At 51.7% G+C, this 19055-nt stretch overlaps 1 protein-coding gene across 7 annotated transcripts in view; it reads right to left on the bottom strand.

Moving 5' to 3' along the window:
* Positions 1 to 521: 521 nt before the first annotated feature.
* The window catches only part of Tmco4 (transmembrane and coiled-coil domains 4), a 66149-nt gene continuing 47615 nt past the window's right edge, over positions 522 to 19055 (bottom strand). For 4 of the 7 annotated variants that reach the window (XM_070037787.1, XM_070037790.1, XM_070037791.1 and 1 more), the window contains exons 14-16: positions 8938 to 9055; positions 7984 to 8101; positions 523 to 1792 (exon numbers count right to left, since the gene is read on the bottom strand). In XM_070037787.1, the coding sequence (XP_069893888.1) occupies positions 1442 to 1792; positions 7984 to 8101; positions 8938 to 9055 (587 nt within the window). In that variant the 3' untranslated portion in view covers positions 523 to 1441. Of the gene's footprint in view, positions 1793 to 7983; positions 8102 to 8937; positions 9056 to 19055 lie in introns of all 7 variants that reach the window. The other 3 variants (XM_070037788.1, XM_070037792.1, XM_070037793.1) reach the window with 1 other exon arrangement.

Raw genomic sequence — 19055 nt, 5'->3', positions numbered from 1 at the left:
CTTGGCTGTTTCACAGACCTCTTTTTTTTTTGGTTGGTTGTGGGTCTGAACTCTGGGCCTGGGCACTGTCCCTCAGCTTTTCAGATCAAGGCTAGCGCTCTACCACTTGAGCCTCAGCCCCAGTTCCGGCTTTTTCTGCTTATGTGGTGCTGAGGAATGGAACCCAGGGCCTCATGCATGCAAGGCAAGGACTCTACCACTGAGCCACCTTCCTAGCCCCTTCACAGACCTTCTTCAGGTCACTTAATCTCTCTGAGCCTCCACTTCCCTAAGATAATATTACTCCATAGGGTACTCTTGGCTCATGGTGAATACCCAATGTATTTATGTTTGTGCCAGTACCGGACCTTGAACTGACAACCTGGGTGTTGTCCATGAGAATTTTTTTTTTTTTTTGGGTCTGGTCATGGGGCCTGAACTCTGGGCCTGGGCACTGTCCCTCAGCTCTTCAGCTCAAGGCTAGCGCTCTACCACTTGAGTCACAGCACCACTTCCAGCTTTTTTCTTTTTGCTTATGTGGTGCTGAGGAATCGAACCCAGGGCCTCAGGCATGCAAGGCAAGCGCTCTACCACTGAGCCACCTTCCCAGCCCCGAGAATTTTGTTTTTGTTGTTACTTTGGTTTTGTTACTGCCCAAGGGTAGCGCTTTACCCCTTGAGCCACAGCTCCACTTCTGGCTTTTTGGTGGTTAATTGGAGACAAGAATATCATGGACTTTCTTGCTCAGGCTGGCTTTGAACCATGGTGCTCAGGTCTCAGCCTGTAAACACCCCTGTGTTTACTGCAGGATCCTTCCCATATCATCCACAATTACTACCAGGCCCAGTTCCCACTGTAGGGAACACTGACCAGCTCAGCATTTATTACAATTATACCAGGGCCTACCACACTGCTGTACAACTTAGCATAGTGCTGTTTGTATCATGTCTGCAGAACTGTTGCTTCTGTCCTTGCGCAGTGCACATCCTACATAGCAGAACATGACCAAGCCAACTCACTCTTCTAAGAGCAGAAGATGCTGTCCCCTGGCTCCTGGGCCTGCTCTGTAGGTGCCCGTTGGTGGGGCCTGAGGCTGGCAGGCAGTGCTGGAGTGTGGATGGAAGTGAAGGCAGACCCCTGGGTTCTGTGGCATGGGTGCCTCTAGATTCAAGAAAGACTCCCAGAGCTCTTGATGAACAGCCAGGCCCCACCACTGGGACTTCAAATGCAGGAAGTCCAGGGCTGGATTGCAGTCCCAGGGCTCAAACGGAGACCTTGAAGGTCTCTGCCCTCACTTCCCAGGGAGGCCAGTGTTTTCCTCCGTTTCTCTTCCTTCCAGTTCCTTTTCACCTCTGATTCCCTCTCCTGGGGAAAGGCACTTGTGGAAACCCCCCACCTGCTGAGGGGCGAGCGGGATCTGCATAAGGACATCTGGAGGAGACACGCAGCTCCCTCACTGGGGTCAGTCCAGCCCTGGGCAGGGCCCCGGGGTCTCATGGGCACAGTCAGGGCAGCCCAGAGGGTTGGGGCTCACACCATGACTGCAGAAATAGGAGTTCTCAGCTGGGCCAGCAGCAGCTGCAGGAAGGGGGTCCCCTTCAGGCTGGCCCAGCTCCGTGGACTTCTGGGATTGGCTGGAGTCGGTGGACATGGCCACTTCAGAGGGACTTGCTGCTGCCTGACTGGGGTCTTCTTGAAGGAGGCTTCCGGGAGCCAGCAGAAGCCCTTTCTCATCCCAACCTGGCTTGGTGCGGATGCTCACGGCCTTCAGGATGACGTCCATCTTCTTGGCATAGTCCAGGTGGCCGCTGACCTATGGGAGGACAGGAGTGAGGACCACGGTGGTTGGGGGAGGGGCAGGGATGCCAAGCTGAATTCACATCTTGGAATTCATTAAGAGGTGGGAGAGCTGGGTGCCAGTGGCTCACGCCTGTCATCCTAGCTACTCAGGAGGCTGAGATCTGAAGATCAAGGTTCAAAGCCAGCCCAGGCAGGAAAGTTTGTGAGACTCTTATCTCCAATAAACCACCAGAAAACCAGAGGTGGTGCTGTGGTTTAAGTGGTAGAGCTCTAGTCTTGAACTGAAGAGCTGAGGGACAGTTCCCAGGCCCAGAGTTCAAACCTCATGACCGACAAAAAAGAAACAAAAAAACCAAACAATCTCCCCTCACCCCCAGCAAGAACAAGAGGTGGATGGATTAACGCTGGCATCAGGAGAGTGGGTTTGTTATAAAAGTGGGTTCCTCTTTCCCTTGCCCTTTCTTCTGCTACAAGATAACCCAGCAGGAAGGCCCCAACAGATTGGAGACCAGTGCCAGGCCCTTGGACTTCGAGGCCTCTAGCTGAACGGATTTCTGCTCATTGTAAACTCTCCAGACTCAAGTATTCTCTCATGGCAGTACAGATAGACATGTGATGAAGCAGCGCTATTACGTGGTACTCCTTGATTCTCTTCAGGGGGAGGAAAAGGACTCTTGCCTCCCTATTTCCTCTCTCCTGATGGCTGGAATGCAGACAGGATGGCTAGAGCTGGAGTGCCATCTTAGATCAGGAGTTGGCTGCTCTGGCCTGCGCAACAAGTAGCCAGACAGAGTTTGGGCCCCTGAGCCATCTAAGCAGCCCTTTACTGCCTCTCCTGGTGTCTTTAATGCAACAGAGTCAACGCTTGTGTGTTTCAGACACTTAGCATGGCTCTGAAACATGGTCTTAAATTCCATGTAAAATAAGGACAAAGAACGTAGAAGTATCTGGGTGCTGGTAATTCACACCCATAATCCTAGCTACTGAGGAAGCTGAGATCTGAGGATTGATGTTCAAAGCCATCCTGGACAGGAAAGTCCGTGAGACTCTTATCTCCAATGCAACTACCAAAAAAAAAGCTGGAAGTAGACTGTGGCTCAAATGGTAGAGCACCAGCCTTGAGCAAAAAAGCTAAGGGACAGTGCCCAAGTCCCACATTCAAGCCCTAGTACTGGCAGAAAACAACAAACAAAACTCTTAGAAGTGCCACTCTCTCAGAGAATAAAACTCCTTGCTTTGTGTGGGGATATGTCCATGAGTAAAAAGTTGGGGTGTAATTGCAGTGCCCCACAGCCTGAAATAATGAGCAATGCAGGACACATAGTAGGTCATTCATAGATCCTAACCACTAACTTTGCTGGCTGCTAACCATAGATGAAGGAACTGAGCCACAGTGAACAAGGCAATCCTCAAGGGAAGACAGCTGGAACATGTCACAGCTAGAACTGGGGTGTAGGCCTGTTTCAAAAACCTGTTCTCTACAGAGAGAATCTGCTGGGGAGGAAAGACTTGGATCCTTCTCATTTTACAGATGAGGAAACTGAAGCCCAGAGAGGATGGGGGCCAGCTTTCATGACATACTGTGGAGGAAGAACAAAACTGTGCTTTTTTTCCTGTTTAGTGGGAGATAAGCGTCTCATGGTTTAAACCTGAGCTGCTTTCAACTGTGATCCTCAGGTCTCAGCCTCCTCAGCAGCTAGGGCTGCAGATGTGAGCCACCTGTGCCGTGCTTCCATATGGCTTCTTGAGATGCATGCTTAGCTCAGACCCATTCCCAAAATGGAGCCCTGAGATCTCCCTAGCCAGTGGCTGTATGGGCCAAAGGTGTGTACAAGCCACAGCCTTCCTTTGAGTCCAAGGGGAAGGTTTTTATTTCAAAGGAGGGTGGGAGGACAGCAGGGAGTCTCTCCCTAGGAATCCTGGGAGCCAAAGACTACTAAAAACAACCTACAATTCCATTTGAGCTACCAATCACTCTGACTATTCAAAATTTTTTTTTAAGAACACAAAGAAACAATCCCCTGTTGGGTTCCGTCATTTTCTCACCGCCAGAACTGGCCTGCCTCTTGTTCCTTTCCTTACAAATACGTTGAAAGAGTTTCCAAGATGACACACATACATCTGAAGGTCCAGGTGCAGACAGTGTCCTGCTGGACAAGGTGTGTGGATGGCTGTATGGGACCACAAACAGCCCATGTTCAAAGCTGTGTACTAGGTGCCAGTGGCTCATGCCTGTAAATCCTAGCTACTTCGGAGGCTGAGAGCTGAGGAAGCCAGCTGGAACAGAAAAGTCTATGAGACTCTTACCTCCTAAACACCAGAAGCTAGTAGTGTGCCAGACTTGAGGAAGAAAAAAAAAGGTCAGGGAATGTGCCTAGGCTCCGAGTTCAAGCCCCAGCACTGGCACAAAAAATAAAATAAAACACTTGCTTAGGCACATTGCTTGATTTGAGTTAGTGACACACAAATTCAAGGGACCGGTGGCAAGGTAACACATGCAAATCCAAAGCACAGTTCCTAGCACTTAGCTGGTGCTTCTTCAGTTCTTTAGTTTCTTAGAAGCGGAGGATGGAAGATAGGGAGTCACTAGGATGATCCATTTGGAAGTCCAAGATGGCTGCTTAAGCTCTAGACATCACATTTGACAACCAGCCAACAGAAACTTCAGACCCATGGGGACAGTCATTGTCTCTTTAAGGACAAATGAGAGCTGGTGTCAGGGCTGGGTGGGAAAGGGCCACAGAGAAATTTGTAGCCACCTGCTGCAGGTGACTGCTGGTGGAGAGCCTACCACCACCTGTCCCAGGACACACAGCCTGGTCTTCATGGCTACACCCTATAGGCCAGGTTTCAGCCAAGCCTACTTCCTGGCTGCCATTCTGCACAAACCCAGTGGGGAGAAGTTGCTACCAGCACTCTAATTTTACAGTTAGCTGGAGGGAGGACAGGCATCTTTATTCGAATCAGTGACATGGCTGATACTGACTAACAATTTCAGCCTGTGAATCCCCCTGGCTGTCTTGCTGAAATGTGCCTGTTGTCCAGGTGCACCCTGGTCCTCCCTGGTGTGGAAAGGTGGTTCATATGGTCCCTCACAGGTTAAGGACCCTCTCTGGGGGTGTCCCCATCTTTGGACACCTGGTGGCCCCACCTCTAGTCACCATGCAAACCCAGATCCCCATGAGTAGGAATGGACCTGGAACTTCCTATTTCTTGTGTGTGTTTTGTGGTTAACAGTAGATAAGTCTCATGGACTTTCTTGTCTGGGGTGGCTTCAAACGTTGATCCTCAGGTCTCAGCCTCCTGAGTAATTAGGATTACAGGCATGAGCCACTTGTACCCAGCTATTTCTTCCTTTTCAAGAGACCTCAACTGCACCAAACCAAGGCTGTCACAGCCCCTTCTGCCTGTCCCTATGACCCCCTCCAAGCTTACAGGGTCCCTTGGTTCCTTTCACCTCTTGGGCCTCAGTTTCCCCTTCTGTAAAAGATGAAGATGTCCATACCACATGGGCTGCTGGGAGAGTCCAGTGGGATGTGCTAAGATCAGGTGCATGGACAGAGTTGAGGCAATGGGAAGGACACAGAGCGGTAGGAATGCAGGACGGTTGCGTGGCTGAGGGCAAGGCTCTGCAGCAGGTTTCCAGGTTGCTGGTCCCAGCCCTGTCATCCACATCCTCACAGTGGAACCACCTCGGGGAACAAATCTCCATGCAGGACAAAGCGCATCTCCTGACACCAGCAGCTGTTGCGGATGCTTTTACTGCTTTGTACCAAGTCCTTTGCTGAGTTCTAATTTGCGTGTATGTATGTGTGTGCGTGCAGGTACCTGTGCATGCTCGTACAGGGGCTGGAACTCAGGACCTCATGCTCTTGTTTCCGCTCCGCCCCCACCCACCTAAGACTGGTGCTCTACTACTTGAGCCACAGCTCCACTTCTGGCTTTTTTGAGGGTTAACTGGATATAAGAGTCTCTTGGAGGGGCTGGGAAGGTGGCTCAGTGGTACAGCACTTGCCTTGCATGCCTGAGGCCCTGGGTTCAATTCCTCAGCACCACATAAGCAGGAAAAAAAAGCCGGAAGTGACACTGTGGCTCAAGTGGTAGAGCGCTAGCCTTGAGCTGAAGAGCTGAGGGACAGCGCCCAGGCCCAGAGTTCAGGCCCCATGACTGGACCCCCCCCACCAAAAAAAAGTCTCTTGGACTTTTCTGCCCAGGCTGGCTTTGAACTTCCATCCCTAGACTTCAGCCTTTCTTGAATGGCTGCTGGTGCCCAGAGAAATGCTGAGCTCTATAAGTCCGATGGCATCTCCTCTGGATATAGTCCTTCCCTGGGCCAGGGCCCCCCAGCAGCCTCACCCACTGGGTCCTGGGGTGGCAGAATCTCCCTGCCCCGCCCCTCCCCTCCCCCCCCCCCCGCAATCATGAGAACCAAAAGTCAGGAATGCTGGCTGACCGTGGTCCCTTTGTTCACCCCAGGGATGACCTCTGTGACAGGGCAGGCGGGGAGATGGTGCTCTGTGGTCTGCTCGGAACTAGATTTCCAGGTAGCAAGATCTCCTGCAGCTGGGCTCCTCTGAGGCAAACAGGAGTGCCACACTCAGACGATGCTAATTACCTCTAATCACACGGTGGAGGGAAGGCCGTGCTACTAATGTGATAAAGAACTATTATTAGGCAGGAACTAGGGAGCTGCGTGTAGGAGCTCGGCTGAGGCGTGGGAGAGAGGCTGCCTGGCTCAGAGGCAGAGCTGAGCATTAGTAAAGGAGGGGAGGAGGGTTCGGTGAGGGCCCTACTGTGTGCCAGCGTCTTCCTTGGGCTGCCCTGGGAGGTGTCTGCCTTTTTATAGAAAAAGAAACAGAGGCACAGGGAGAGAGCCAATCAAGGCCCCACAGCCAGCACACCAGTGCTTCAGTTCAGGATTCTAAGCCAGGCATCTCTAGGGCCAAAGCTGGGTGTTTCCCACAGCACCCCCTTCTCTGGGGCAGAGCTGATCATGCAAGGGGTTTGGGCATTCAAAGGAACTTTTTTTTCTTTCTTTTTGCCAGTCTTGGGCTTGAACTCAGGGCTTGGGTGCTGTCCTTGAGCTTCTTTATGCTTAAGGTTAGTGCTCTACCACTTGAGCCACAGAGCCACTTTCTGCTTTTGCTGAATAATTTATTGGAGATAGGAGTCTCATGGACTTTTCTGCCCAGGTTGGCTTTTTTTTTTTTTTTTTTTTTTTGGGTCCAGTCATGGGCCTGAACTCTGGGCCTGGGCGCTGTCCCTCAGCTCTTCAGCTCAAGGCTAGTGCTCTACCACTTGAGCCACAGCACCACTTCTGGCTTTTTTCTTTTTGCTTATGTGGTGCTGAGGAATTGAACCCAGGGCCTCATGCCTGCAAGGCAAGCGCTCTACCACTGAGCCACCTTCCCAGCCCCCAGGCTGGCTTTTAACCATGATCCTCAGATCTCAGCCTACTGAGTAAGATAGGATTATAGGCATGAGCCATCAGTGCCTGACCAAAGGAACTTTCATAGAAAAGAACTTCCAGCTGTTTCTTTATCCTTGATTCCTTTTTTAAAAATTTATTTGTATTTCTTTTTTAATTTTTTGTCAGTCATCGGGCTTGAACTCTGGGCCTGGGCGCTGTCCCTCAGCTCTTCAGCTTAAGGCTAATATGCTACCACTTGAACCACAGCACCACTTCCCGTTTTCTGGTGGTTTATTGGAGATAAGAGTCTCACAGACTTTCCTGCCCGGGCTGGCTTTGAACCCTGATCCTCAGATCTCAGCCTCCCCAGTAGCTAGGATGACAGACGTGAGCCACCGGCGCCCTGCTTATTTGTGTTCTTTTGGCATCACTGAGGTTCCCTGTCCTCTCTAAGCCTCAGTGTTCACATGTGAACCATGGGAGTTTTAATGCCTAGGATGGGCTCAGGGTGGAGCCAGGCACAGGTCCTCTGTCTCCACAGGAGACCTTGAACCTGATCCCTTCAAGCTGAAAAGCCTCACTTGCTAAGTGCTAGCAGTAAGAAGGGGGCCTTTTCTAAGCCTCAGTTTCCCCATTTGTGAAATGGGGACAGCAATTCTGACCAGGCAGCTGTGTGGGAGGATTGGAGCTGAGAAACAAAGGGGTGGGAACACAGCTGCACAGGGAGGAGCCTTCCAGGTGCCTGTCTTCAGGGGCGGGTCACGGGGAGTCACTGGCCACTGGCTGGCACTCACCACAGAGGACAGATCCACGTTCTCCATCCTCCGGTCCTGCAGTAGCACGGGCTGGAGGCCTGCCACGTGGAGCTGCACAGAAGATGTGCGGTACACGAAGCTCAGCAGCCAGTCTCCCCTAGGGGCAGAGAGAGGTAACATCAGTCTAGAAGAGGGAGTCTAGTGGGACCCAGGATCAGTAGCTGCCCATACTGGGAATCTGTCCCTGGCCAGGCATGGTGGCAAGGGCTGGGCCCAGGCACTATGGAGGCTGCATGAGGCTGTCTAGTTTGGTCCCTGTTGGATCCCCAGAGCCAAGAGTGGCGTCAGATACACATGTAGCAGATACAGATCTGTTGCCTGAACACTGAGTTTTGTTCTACGATACTGGGTATGAACATGGGGTGACACATGTAGGAAACACACACTCCGCTGCTGAGCTGTGGCCCAGCCTTATGGACTGAGTGAGCACTGGGTGGATGAGGAACTGGATCAGCTTCTGACTAGCCTGGTGCCGGTGGTCACACTTGAAATCCTAGCTACTCAGGAGGCTGAGAGTTGAGGATCATGATTCAAAGTCAGCCCAGGGAGGAAAGTCTGTGAGACTTATCTCCAATTAACAACTGCAAAATACCAGAAGTGGAGCTACAGCTCAAGTGGTAGAGCACCAGCCTTGTGTGATAAACTCAGGGACAGTGCTCAGGACCAGAGTTCAAGCTCCACTACTGGTACACATAGACACACTAAGGAAGGAAGGAAGGCAGGAAGGAAGGAAGGAAAGAAGGCAGGCAGGCAGGCCCAAACCCTGGGCATAGGCTGTTTTCATCTTCCTTCACTGTAAACAGTAAATAGCTGGGCTCCAGGGTTCAAAAGACCTCCCCCCCCATTTTGGGCCCCAGCTTGTTTGTTCAGCAGCCCCCACTGAGGGTGTGGAAATTGCTGTCACCTCCCAAGGGCACACAGTTGTGGACTGACCTGCAGTAGCCATTGATGATCCGCCCAGACACCACCTTCCGGAAAGGCTCCCAGTGCTTGGGGTCTCCTTCTACGGGTGCCCCCAGCAGGACCACATCTTCAATGATGCCTTGGCAATCTAGAGAGAGACCCAAGAAAGGGAGGTCAGTGTCGCAGCCACAGGGGTCCTGGGACGGACTTTCTGATAGCCATGAAAGACATAATGTCACATGCCTGCATGCACATGTGCAGCACTGATCTACCTGGACATGTGCCCCCCTCACCCCCAAATCACAGCAATGGGGCTTCTACTTCCTGGGGCCCAGGTGCTGGTGAAACCCTCGAGTGACCATTCTTCCACCAGCTCAGAGTTCAGCTGGCTGAGGCCACCATCCAGACTATGTGGGAAACTTCAGCATCCCTGGGTCCAGCCAGCGATGGGGTAACCACACACGTGTACGGGGAACTGTGGTTCCAACAGTGCTAAGTAGTGTGGACCCAGGACACACCAACCGGGCCGCCAGCAGCTTTCTCAAGGGCAGCCACTACTGTGTCTTTTCTGCCCTAGGAATCTGGCCCTCCACTGGAGAGTGGCTTTGCAGCCTTGATGCAGCTGTCTGGGGGCCAGCACCCCCTTGTGGTCAGTATCTGCAACAGCAGCAAGCACTCAGCTCCAAGACTAATAGGGAAAACAGGAAAGGTTATTTTGTGAAGGAAGTAAGACTAGCAACAGAGCCTCATGCAACAATCCAGAGTAAGAGGCCCTGGGTTCCATCCCCAGCACAGAGAATGGAGGAGGATGGAGGGATGGGGACAGAGCTCTAGTGGTAGAGGGCCTGCCCATAGAGCATAGGCCTGGAGTTCAAATCTCAGTCCCGGTAAAAACAAAAACAAAATCACTCAGATCCTGCTTCAGTGTGCCGCAGGCTTCTCTCTGGGAACAGGTGATCTCTCTCTCTCTCTCTGTCTCTGTCTCTCTCTCTGTCTCAATCTCTCTCTCTCATCCTGGGGCTTGAACTCAGGGCCTGGGCATGAGCTTCTTTTGCTCAAGGCTAGCACTCTACCACTTGAGCCACAGTGCTACTACTTCAGGTTTTTTCTGTTTATGTGGTACTGAGGAATTGAACCCAGGGCTTCATGCATGCTAGGCAAGCACTCTACCAGTAAGCCGCCTTCTCAGGCCTCTTTCTTTTTTTCTGGTGCCAGCACCGGGGCTTGAATTTAGGAACCTCACACTTTCCTTTGGCTTTTTTTTTGGTTGGTCGCGGGGCTTGAACTCTGGGCTTGGGCGTTGTCCCTGCACTCTTCAGCTCAAGGTGAATGCTCTACCCCTTGAGCCACAGCAGCACTTCCGGTTTTCTGGTGGTTTATTGGAAATAAGAGTCTCACAGACTTTCCTGCCTGGGCTGGCTTTGAACTGTGATCCTCAGATCTCAGCCTCCTGAGTAGCTAGGATTATAGGCATGAGCCACCGATGCCCGGCTTCCTTTGGCTTTTTTCTGCTCAAGGTTGGCATGATACCATTTGAGCCACTTGTGACTTTTTTTCTGGTTCATTGGAGATAACAGTCTCACAGTTTTCTGCCCAGGTATTTAATGTAGAATGGCCCCCTCTTTTCAAGATCAGCAAAAGAAGAGAAGATTCAGCCACCTTTCTGTTTCAGGGAAAAGATTTCTGGATTTATTCCTACTGCTGCCCTCAGCACTTCCACTCAGGAAGCTTGAAGGTACTAAGATAGCCTTGTGGCTTCTTATGAATATTCAGATTTTATGCAAAAGAGGGTGGGGCCATCTTTGAGTTCAGAAGTCACAGACACGTGGGGCTTCTGTGCTTGGATCTTTCCTTTCTAAAACCGTTCTCTGAATTTAATTAATATTCTGCTCTTAACATTGGAGAGGAGAGCTTTCCATTCTCGGATAACTTTAGCACTAAGGAGGCGTTAAACCTCAGGTTATGACAAGGAAAGTTTGTCATGTCTTTACCCTTCACCTTCCCCTCTCAGGACTTTTTTCTTTCAGGTAGACTGTTTATTTTTATCACCTCACAAAAATCATGATGCTAGCCGAGCTGGTCGGACAGTGAAATAGTATTTCCACATACTCCTCACACTCATATGACCTCAAGCTTCAGGCTGCTGCAAAGTCCCAGACTGAGGGGAGCATGCACTACAATGCAAGGAACAAGCACTTCCAATACAGGGAACACGGGTGGACACACAAGAATAAATACGACCGGAGACCTTAGATCTATATCCCTTACACTTAGCAGCTTGTCAGAGAGTTAATATCTATGCAGAATATGTACTTCTTGATAGGAATGGCGGGGCAGCCCAGGGAAGACCCTCAGCAGGTGGAGGCTGGGGCCAGACAGGCTGAGAGACATAGGAGGTTCAAGGGAAGCATGAGGTGTGAAAATGACAGCCTAGACGTCCCATACCCTCAAACCCTCAGTGCCACAGCGCATATGATTTGGTTCAAAGAGATAGTGAGGCCTTTATGGTCATCAAAGCGATCCATTGTCTTGAGGCTGAGGATCACGTTCAGGCCGTAGGTAAAGATGAGCATCATAAGCCGGGTGCTGGTGGCTCACGCCTGTCATCCTAGCTACTCAGGAGGCTGAGATCTGAGGATTACGGTTCAAAGCCAGCCAGGGCAGGAAAGTCCGTGAGACTCATCTCTAATAAACCACCAGAAAGCCGGAAGTGGCGGTGTAAGGGACACCCTCAGGCCGGAGCGTGTCCATCACCTGCCCAGTGGCCTCACCACTGCCCCCAGGACGAGCGTGGGCGCGATGGGCCGGAGCCGCCGGCGGGGCAGGCGCAGAGACGGCGGGGGCAGGCGCAGGGGCGGCCGGGGCAGGCGCAGGGGCGACGGGGGCAGGCGCAGGGGCGGCCGGGGCAGGCGCAGGGGCGACGGGGGCAGGTGCAGGGGCGGCCGGGGCAGGCGCAGGGGCGGCCGGGCAGGCGCAGGGGCGACGGGGGCAGGCGCAGGGGCGGCCGGGGCAGGCGCAGGGGCGGCCGGGGCAGGCGCAGGGGCGGCCGGGGCAGGCGCAGGGGCAGGCGCAGGGGCGGCCGGGGAGGTGCAGGGGCGCGGTGAGAGCACCTACGGTGAGCACTCGACCACGGGGAGGACCAGCGAGGATCGGCGAGCGCCAAGGCCTGCTCCGGATGGGCCAGGCCCAGCCGGCCCACGGAAGCAGCAGCGCCCTGTGGGCCAGCGCGGCCGGGGACGCGGGCCGGTGCGTGCGGGATGCGGGGCCCAGCGGGCGCCATCGCTGGACCGCCGCAGCGGCCGCACCGGGGCACGGTCCGCGCCAGCCCTGCCAGCCCCACCAGCGAAAGTGGCAGCCCCGGCAGATGGCGCACGCCAGGGCCCACACGGCCACGCCTGCGGCCGCTCCCACGCCACCACCGCAGCCCCCACTTGTCACATGACCCCGGCAGGCTGTGATCCACGGTCATGTCACCCCTTGTCCCCACTTACCATGCACCTTTATACATCACCTTTATAATAATAAGAAAAAGGAAATGAACTTAGAGCCAGTTTCCTCATCTGTAAAATGGAGATGCATGTTGAAGAACCCTACCAGATGTGGATTTTCCCTGAGTTTGGAATATTAACATATGTAGATAAGCTATTTTAGGGATAAGAATCAAATCTAAATACAAACATAGGTATGTCCCTGAGACTTCAGGGACTTCTCTGCCCGGGCTGGCTTTGAACTGCAATCCTCAGATTTCAGCCTCCTGAGTAGCTAGGATATCAGGCATGAGCCACCAGGGCCTGGCTGGAAATGTAATTCTGTACCCTGGGCATTGCTATAGGCCTGGAGATCATTTCAGTTTTCAAAACCCATTAAGGGCTGAGAAAGGACAGCTTCTGCGTGGTAACAAACACGGGCTTACAGGACTGCCTTGAAAATTGTATTCCTCTTGAGTTTTTGTAAAAGCCAATATTCAGATCAGGTATTAAAGTGGGGCCTGCTCATTCACACAGGGCCCTAGGAAGAAATCATTTGAACAGGGAAGGGGGCACTTTGCCCCCAGGAGCAGCCACTGCCCGCCTGACCTTTGACCTTTGCCAGTCTGACCTTTTTCCCTACCACACAGACTTGTTGAGACCACAGAGACAAGTCGCACACTTTCCAATGCATCCCTCAGCCTGGCGCAGAGCTGTGCTAAAATCCTATCATGCATGGCCTTCATGTTGCCAATAATGAGATTCTCCTGGCTGCAAAGACCAAAGCGTCTCAAGGTGGAGATGCAAAGTGGATGGATTTACTCCCTCCTGGCAGGGGCTCGGGAGTGTGCAGCTAGCGATAAGGTGGGCATGGAAAGACGAAATTATCTCCCAGCTGCAGTCCTGCAGTCAGCCCTTGAAGGTAGTAATAGAAGCAACGTCTAACACAAAGGAACTCTGCTGCACAGATGCACATGCGTGCACGCGTGATCAATGCAGAGAGAAGCAACAAAGGGGAGAGAGACTGAGAAGGGAGAAAGGGGGCTTTGCGGGAACCCCCCAGCTCTCCCAGGGGAAGGAGGTGCACACAAGGAGGGCTTGCTCAAAAGAGCCCATTCTGATGGATTCTTCTGCTAAGCCTTCTCTTCCTTCATTTGGCCTTACAAAGCACCGGGCTGTTCCTGCATCCAGAGACCCTGAAAATCAATTGGTTCTGCCTGACCTCTCCCCGCTCCTCCAGGGGACGGAAGCTGGGTCTGTCTGAAGATAAAGCAACTGGTGGATAGATTCCAGGGCAGGGAAATAAATCACATCAAATATGATGTCTGCTATTACCAAGATGAAAGCGGCAGCTGAAGAGCAGCTGTCTGATCTGTCTTTCTGCTTCTACCCAGGGACAGCCCAATTTCCAGCCAAGTGGGAGTTTGGGGTTCAAAGGTTGGGAGCTGAGCTGCATCTGTGACACATGGATGGGTTCATGCATCGGATACATCTTGCAAAAGCCATGGAAAGTGAGGTTGGCCTTCACAGGGAAGTTGGGAATGAAACTGGACAGGGAGCGGGTTGCTGTGATGGATTTTTTTTGTGTGTGTGTGGTACTGGGATTTAAACTCAGCACCTAAGCAGGTTCTCTCCTGCTGAGCTGTGCTTTCAACCTTTTCTTGAGATAGGGTCTTGTTTACTGGGCAGGCATATACCTGGCCAATCCACCTATTTAAGGATGTCCAAGGTAGCTGGGATGGCAGACATGCATCACCACACCCAGCTGCTTTCATTTAGATGATGGAGTTGTATGAGCTTCCCCCCCCTGCTTTGCCTGGGCTAGCCTGAAACCTTGATCCTCCCAATCTCCACCCTGCCTGGTTGCCCCCTCCTCCCCCGCAGCCCTGCTAAGTCCTGGGGCTTCTGGGCACTGTCCCTGAGTTTCTTTTGCTCCAGGCGAGCACTCTACCACTTGAACCACACTGCCACTTCCAACTTTTTCTGTTTATGTGGTACTGAGGAACCAAACCCAGGGCTTCATGCATGCTAGGTAAGCACTCTACCACTAGGCCACATTCCCAAGCCCGATCCTTCCAATCTTATCAAGGCAAATAGCTAGGATTAAAGGACTGAGTCACTGGTTCATTCATCTTGAAACTAATTTCCTTCCTTCCTTCCTTCCTTCCTTCCTTCCGTCCTTCCTTCCTTCCTTCCTTCCTTCCTTCCTTCCTTCCTTCCTTCCTTCCTTCCTTCCTTCCTTCCTTCCTAAGGTTCTTATTTTTCCTCCAGTCGTGGGGCTTGAACTCAGGCCTGGGCACTGTCCCTGAGCTTCTTTTGCTCAAGGCTAGCACTCTACCACCTGAGTCACAGCACCACTTCAGGAATTTTCTGTTTATGTGGTCCTAAGTAATTGAACCTAGGGCTTCATGCATACTAGGCAAGCACTTTACCACTAAGACACATTTCCAGCCCCTTCCTAAGGTTTTAAAAATTAACATATATCAGTTGTATCATTGTGACATTTCACACATACATACAATCTACTATGATCATATTCTTTCCTCCCTCTCTCCCTCACGGAATTCTATTTTTCCTCCTCTTCCTCAGTCTAGGTGGCCCAGACCGGTCCCAAACTCTGTGTGTGCATGTGTGAGTGCGCGGTTACTGGGGCTTGAACTCAGGGTCTGGTACTGTCCCTGGCTTTTTTTTTTTTTTGTTGTTGTTCAAGGCTAGTACTCCACCACTTGAGCCATAGCTCCACTTCTGGCTTTATTGGTGGTTAATTAGAGATAAGAGTCCCATGAACTTTTCTGCCTGGACTGGCTTTGAACTGCAGTCCTCAGATTTCAGACTTCTGGGTAGTTAGGATTATAGGCATGAGCCACTGGGACCTCTTCTGAGCTCTTCTGAGCTCTTTGGTATATCATTAACACTAATCCAGTAAACGGCAACAAAAATGAGCGAACTGGCGGCACAGGAGGTTCATAAGAGTAACCGAGTTCTGCACAGACTCTGGCAGGCAGATCCTCCCAAGCAAGCACCTTCTGGAAGCTGGGCTTGGGGGAGTGCAGGTCGCTGAAGTGTGCTTCCCCAAACTACCACAGGGTGGCCACATGCGCTGCAGGCATCTCCAGGGCAGTTCTGACCCCAGCCCTGCAAGGGTGAGCATCACCCCATCACTACCCCTCCTGAGTCCCTGAGAGGTGGCTAGGAGGGCAGGACTCTTGGTTGGTGATGTTGCTTGCTAGTTGTGCAGCTCCAGCCGGCTGGAGCTAGGGTCTCTATGGGGCAGTAGGCAGAGCCCCAATGTGGGTACCAGCCAGGGATGGGCCCTCCTTGGGCTCTGTCATTTACAAGCTGTGTGACTGTAAACAAGTCCCCTGACCTTTCTGAGCCTATCTCCTTAAAAACAGATATATAACAGCTAGGCACTGGTGGCTGATGCCTGTAATCCTAGCTACTTAGGAGGCTGAGAGCTGAGGATCGTGGTTTGAAGCCAGCCTGGGCAGAAAAGTTCCTGTGACACTTGTATCTCCAATTAACCACTCAAAACTGGAAGTGGTGCTGTGGCTCAAGTGGTAGAACGCTGGACTTTAACACAAAGAGGCTTAGGGACAGTGTGCAGGCCTTGAGTTCAAGCCCCACAACTGACAAAACAACAACAACAAAACAAAACAGGGATAACAGCAGAGCACCTCCCTCTCAGCTGTGAGATTCTGCTTGCAAAGGGCCAGGCCTGCAGGAAACCTTCACAGAGTGTTTGTGCATTCAGTGCCGGACACCCAGGGAAGTGAACGCGAGAGGGAGGGGGGATGCAGGATGAAGCAACACGGTGGTTGACCAGTTGGACAGCTGGAGGTCAGTGCTCAGGGTCTGCATGTAGCAGGGGCATCCTTCCCTTTGAAGATCTCCTCTGATGGGAAGGGAGCATGCTAAGGGCTGCCCCTCTGGGCCCTGTTCAGGTCCTTGTGCATGGTAAATGTTCAGGTCAGGGGGGGTCTACATTGCTTCAAGCCCACTTCAAGGAAGTGGGCTGAGACACTGTCAGAGGCTCCTGGAAAGACTGGAGGGGCTGATCAGCCTTTGGTTGGGATTAAAGCAGAGACTCAGTGACTCTCCAGGTGAGTCCATTCATACCACAGGCCTTTAGAGCTGAGGCTGTATTTTCCATCTCAGAGGTTTTCTTACCGCAGCCTGGGCAAAATGTACTTGGCCAAAGTGATGGAGAGACGGAGAAAAAACCCTTCCCTTTTTTTTTTTTTTTTTTTTTTTGGGTCCGGTTGTGGGGCCTGAACTCTGGGCCTGGGCGCTGTCCCTCAGCTCTTCAGCTCAAGGCTAGTTAGTGCTCTACCACTTGAGCCACAGCGCCACTTCCGGCTTTTTTCTTTTTGCTTATGTGGTGCTGAGGAATCGAACCCAGGGCCTCAGGCATGCAAGGCAAGCGCTCTACCACTGAGCCAACTTCCCAGCCCCAAAGAACCCTTCTTTACTCCAGCCTACAGTAGCCAGCATTGTGTGGTCTCATCTGCCATCCTGAAAACCCCACTGAACTGTCAGGCTGGCTGGGAGACGAGTCCCAGAGCTATCATTTGTAAATTGCCTGCCAAGTCCCAGGCCAGCGGCTGGTGATGGAAGGGAATAAAATAGACACAGTCCTTCACTTTCAACCTCACCATAGGAAAGACGGGATGATCAACACTTACATGGTAGAGCTGTTCACAGACTCTATGAGAGAAACTGGGCAAAACCCAGTGTATCACTTGCCATATACATACCAAACATCATCAATAAATTATTAAGTCCCAGCTAGGCACTGGTAGCTCAAGCCTGTAATCCTTGTTATTCAGGAGGCTGAGATCTGAGGATTGTGGTTTGAAGCTAGCTTGGGTAGGAAGCTGTAAGAGACTCTTATCTCCAATATACTGCCAAAAAGCTAGAAGTGGAGCTGTGGCTCAAATGATAGAGTGCCAGCCTTGAGCAAAAAAAAAAAAAAAAAGGTCAAGGACAGCGGCCAGGCCAAGTTTAAGCTCTTAGACTAGTGCATACACTCATACACACACACACACACACACACACACACACACACACACACACACAATTATTAAATGACTCTGAGGGGCAATTTGTCTATATCCCGATCTTACTAACTAGCCTGCAGCTTAGACAGCTCCAAGTGACTTGCCCCAGGACACCCAGACAGAGACTAGCAGAATCTGGATTTGAACTCAGGCTCAGACTCCAATGTTCATTCATGTCTCTCTCAACTATGGCCACACATCTTTCTTTTCCAACTTGAAGACAGTAGGAACAGTAATCAAAGCAAATCTGCTTGCAGGTGGGTGGTGAGCTAGGATTTAGAGTGAGCCATCTAGTGCCCTAATACCGAGTGCCATACAGGCTTTCGTTTGCTGATTACATACTGGCCACAGCACGCCAGTGCAGCATCTGATCTCTCCACCAACTGCATGAACAGGGCCACTGGGCCCAGACAATATGTAGTGCCTTTAATGAATTCCCTTCCAGTCCTTTCAGAACGAATGGGAGAATGAATGCATAAATAAATGGAAACAGTAATTGATTTCTTAGTTCCTGTGGCAATTTCCTGGCTGAGCTTGCTATGATGAGTCAGTCCGAATTCAGTTCCATTCCCAACTGTTCAGTTTCTGAAATCCTTTTAAAGCAAACACACAGAGAGATGAACAATCCATTGTGATGTGGAGCCTGGCACTCAGTGAGCGCTCAGATGGCGGCTCTTCCAGGTCCAGACCCCTGTGTGCCATCTGCTAAGGTCTCTTTCAAAGCAAATCTATGCCCTTGGCCTGGAGATGGATTGTTCCCCAAGGGGTCTATTTGTCTCTGGGAATTCTGGCCATGTCCAGTTCCTGCCTGAAGGCATAACCACTTGGCAGGTGGCCATCCACACCTGAGCTGATGGTGCCTCCTGGGCAGTCTGGTTTGGGGTTGGGGGGGTCACTGAAGGTTTGGACAACAGCCTATCTGACCTAGGTCTCATGGGCTGTAGTGTCCTCTTGGTAGCAGCAGCTCACGTCCCTGGTCCCCTCCAAAGGCCATGGCATCATCTACAGAGAGTGTGCACAACCCACTTCATGCCTCTTATTAATAAATCAGCTACTCGCGTGTCCAGGCCTGAGTGGGAAGCTGGCAATAGTCCAAGCCCAGTGCCGACCCACAGTGAATAGACAAAACATGGTTTGTAGTGCTGTAGCACTAAGAGTTGGGGATGTCTGTCACTGTGGTGTAACCTTACCTATCCTGACTGATACACAGGGAAAGCTTTTACAATAATAGATTTCAAGTTCTATTCATTCATAGAGCATGCACTCTTTGGGCTTTCATCTCAAGACAGGAGGGCATGAGGTCAGACAGATCCCTGCTCTCCAGTGGCGTGCAGGTGATAAGGAAGCTGACCACATTGAGCCTGAGAGCAGGCCAGGCTACAAGGGGCCCCTGTGAATGGAGGCAGAGAAGCAACTCCCCAAAAGGGAAATGAAGCATGAAGACTGTTAGTTTTTCCCAGGGAGAAGGACAAGCCACTGCTGGGAGGGTGGAGGAGGAGAGGCTGGCTAGCGGGCCGCAGGCTCCGGGTGACTCTAGGATTTATTGCTACATTTCATTACTGGCTCTCAAGGGGCTCCAGAAAACAATTAGTGGATCCAATGCATTAGAGTAATTCCTCTT

Source organism: Dipodomys merriami, unplaced genomic scaffold (genome assembly GCF_024711535.1).
Source record: "Dipodomys merriami isolate MVZ:Mamm:240054 unplaced genomic scaffold, mDipMer1.0.p SCAF_28, whole genome shotgun sequence".
Taxonomy (NCBI): domain Eukaryota; kingdom Metazoa; phylum Chordata; class Mammalia; order Rodentia; family Heteromyidae; genus Dipodomys; species Dipodomys merriami.
The sequence above is the reverse complement of the archived record's forward strand: the minus strand, read 5'-3'. Positions and strand labels throughout refer to the sequence as shown.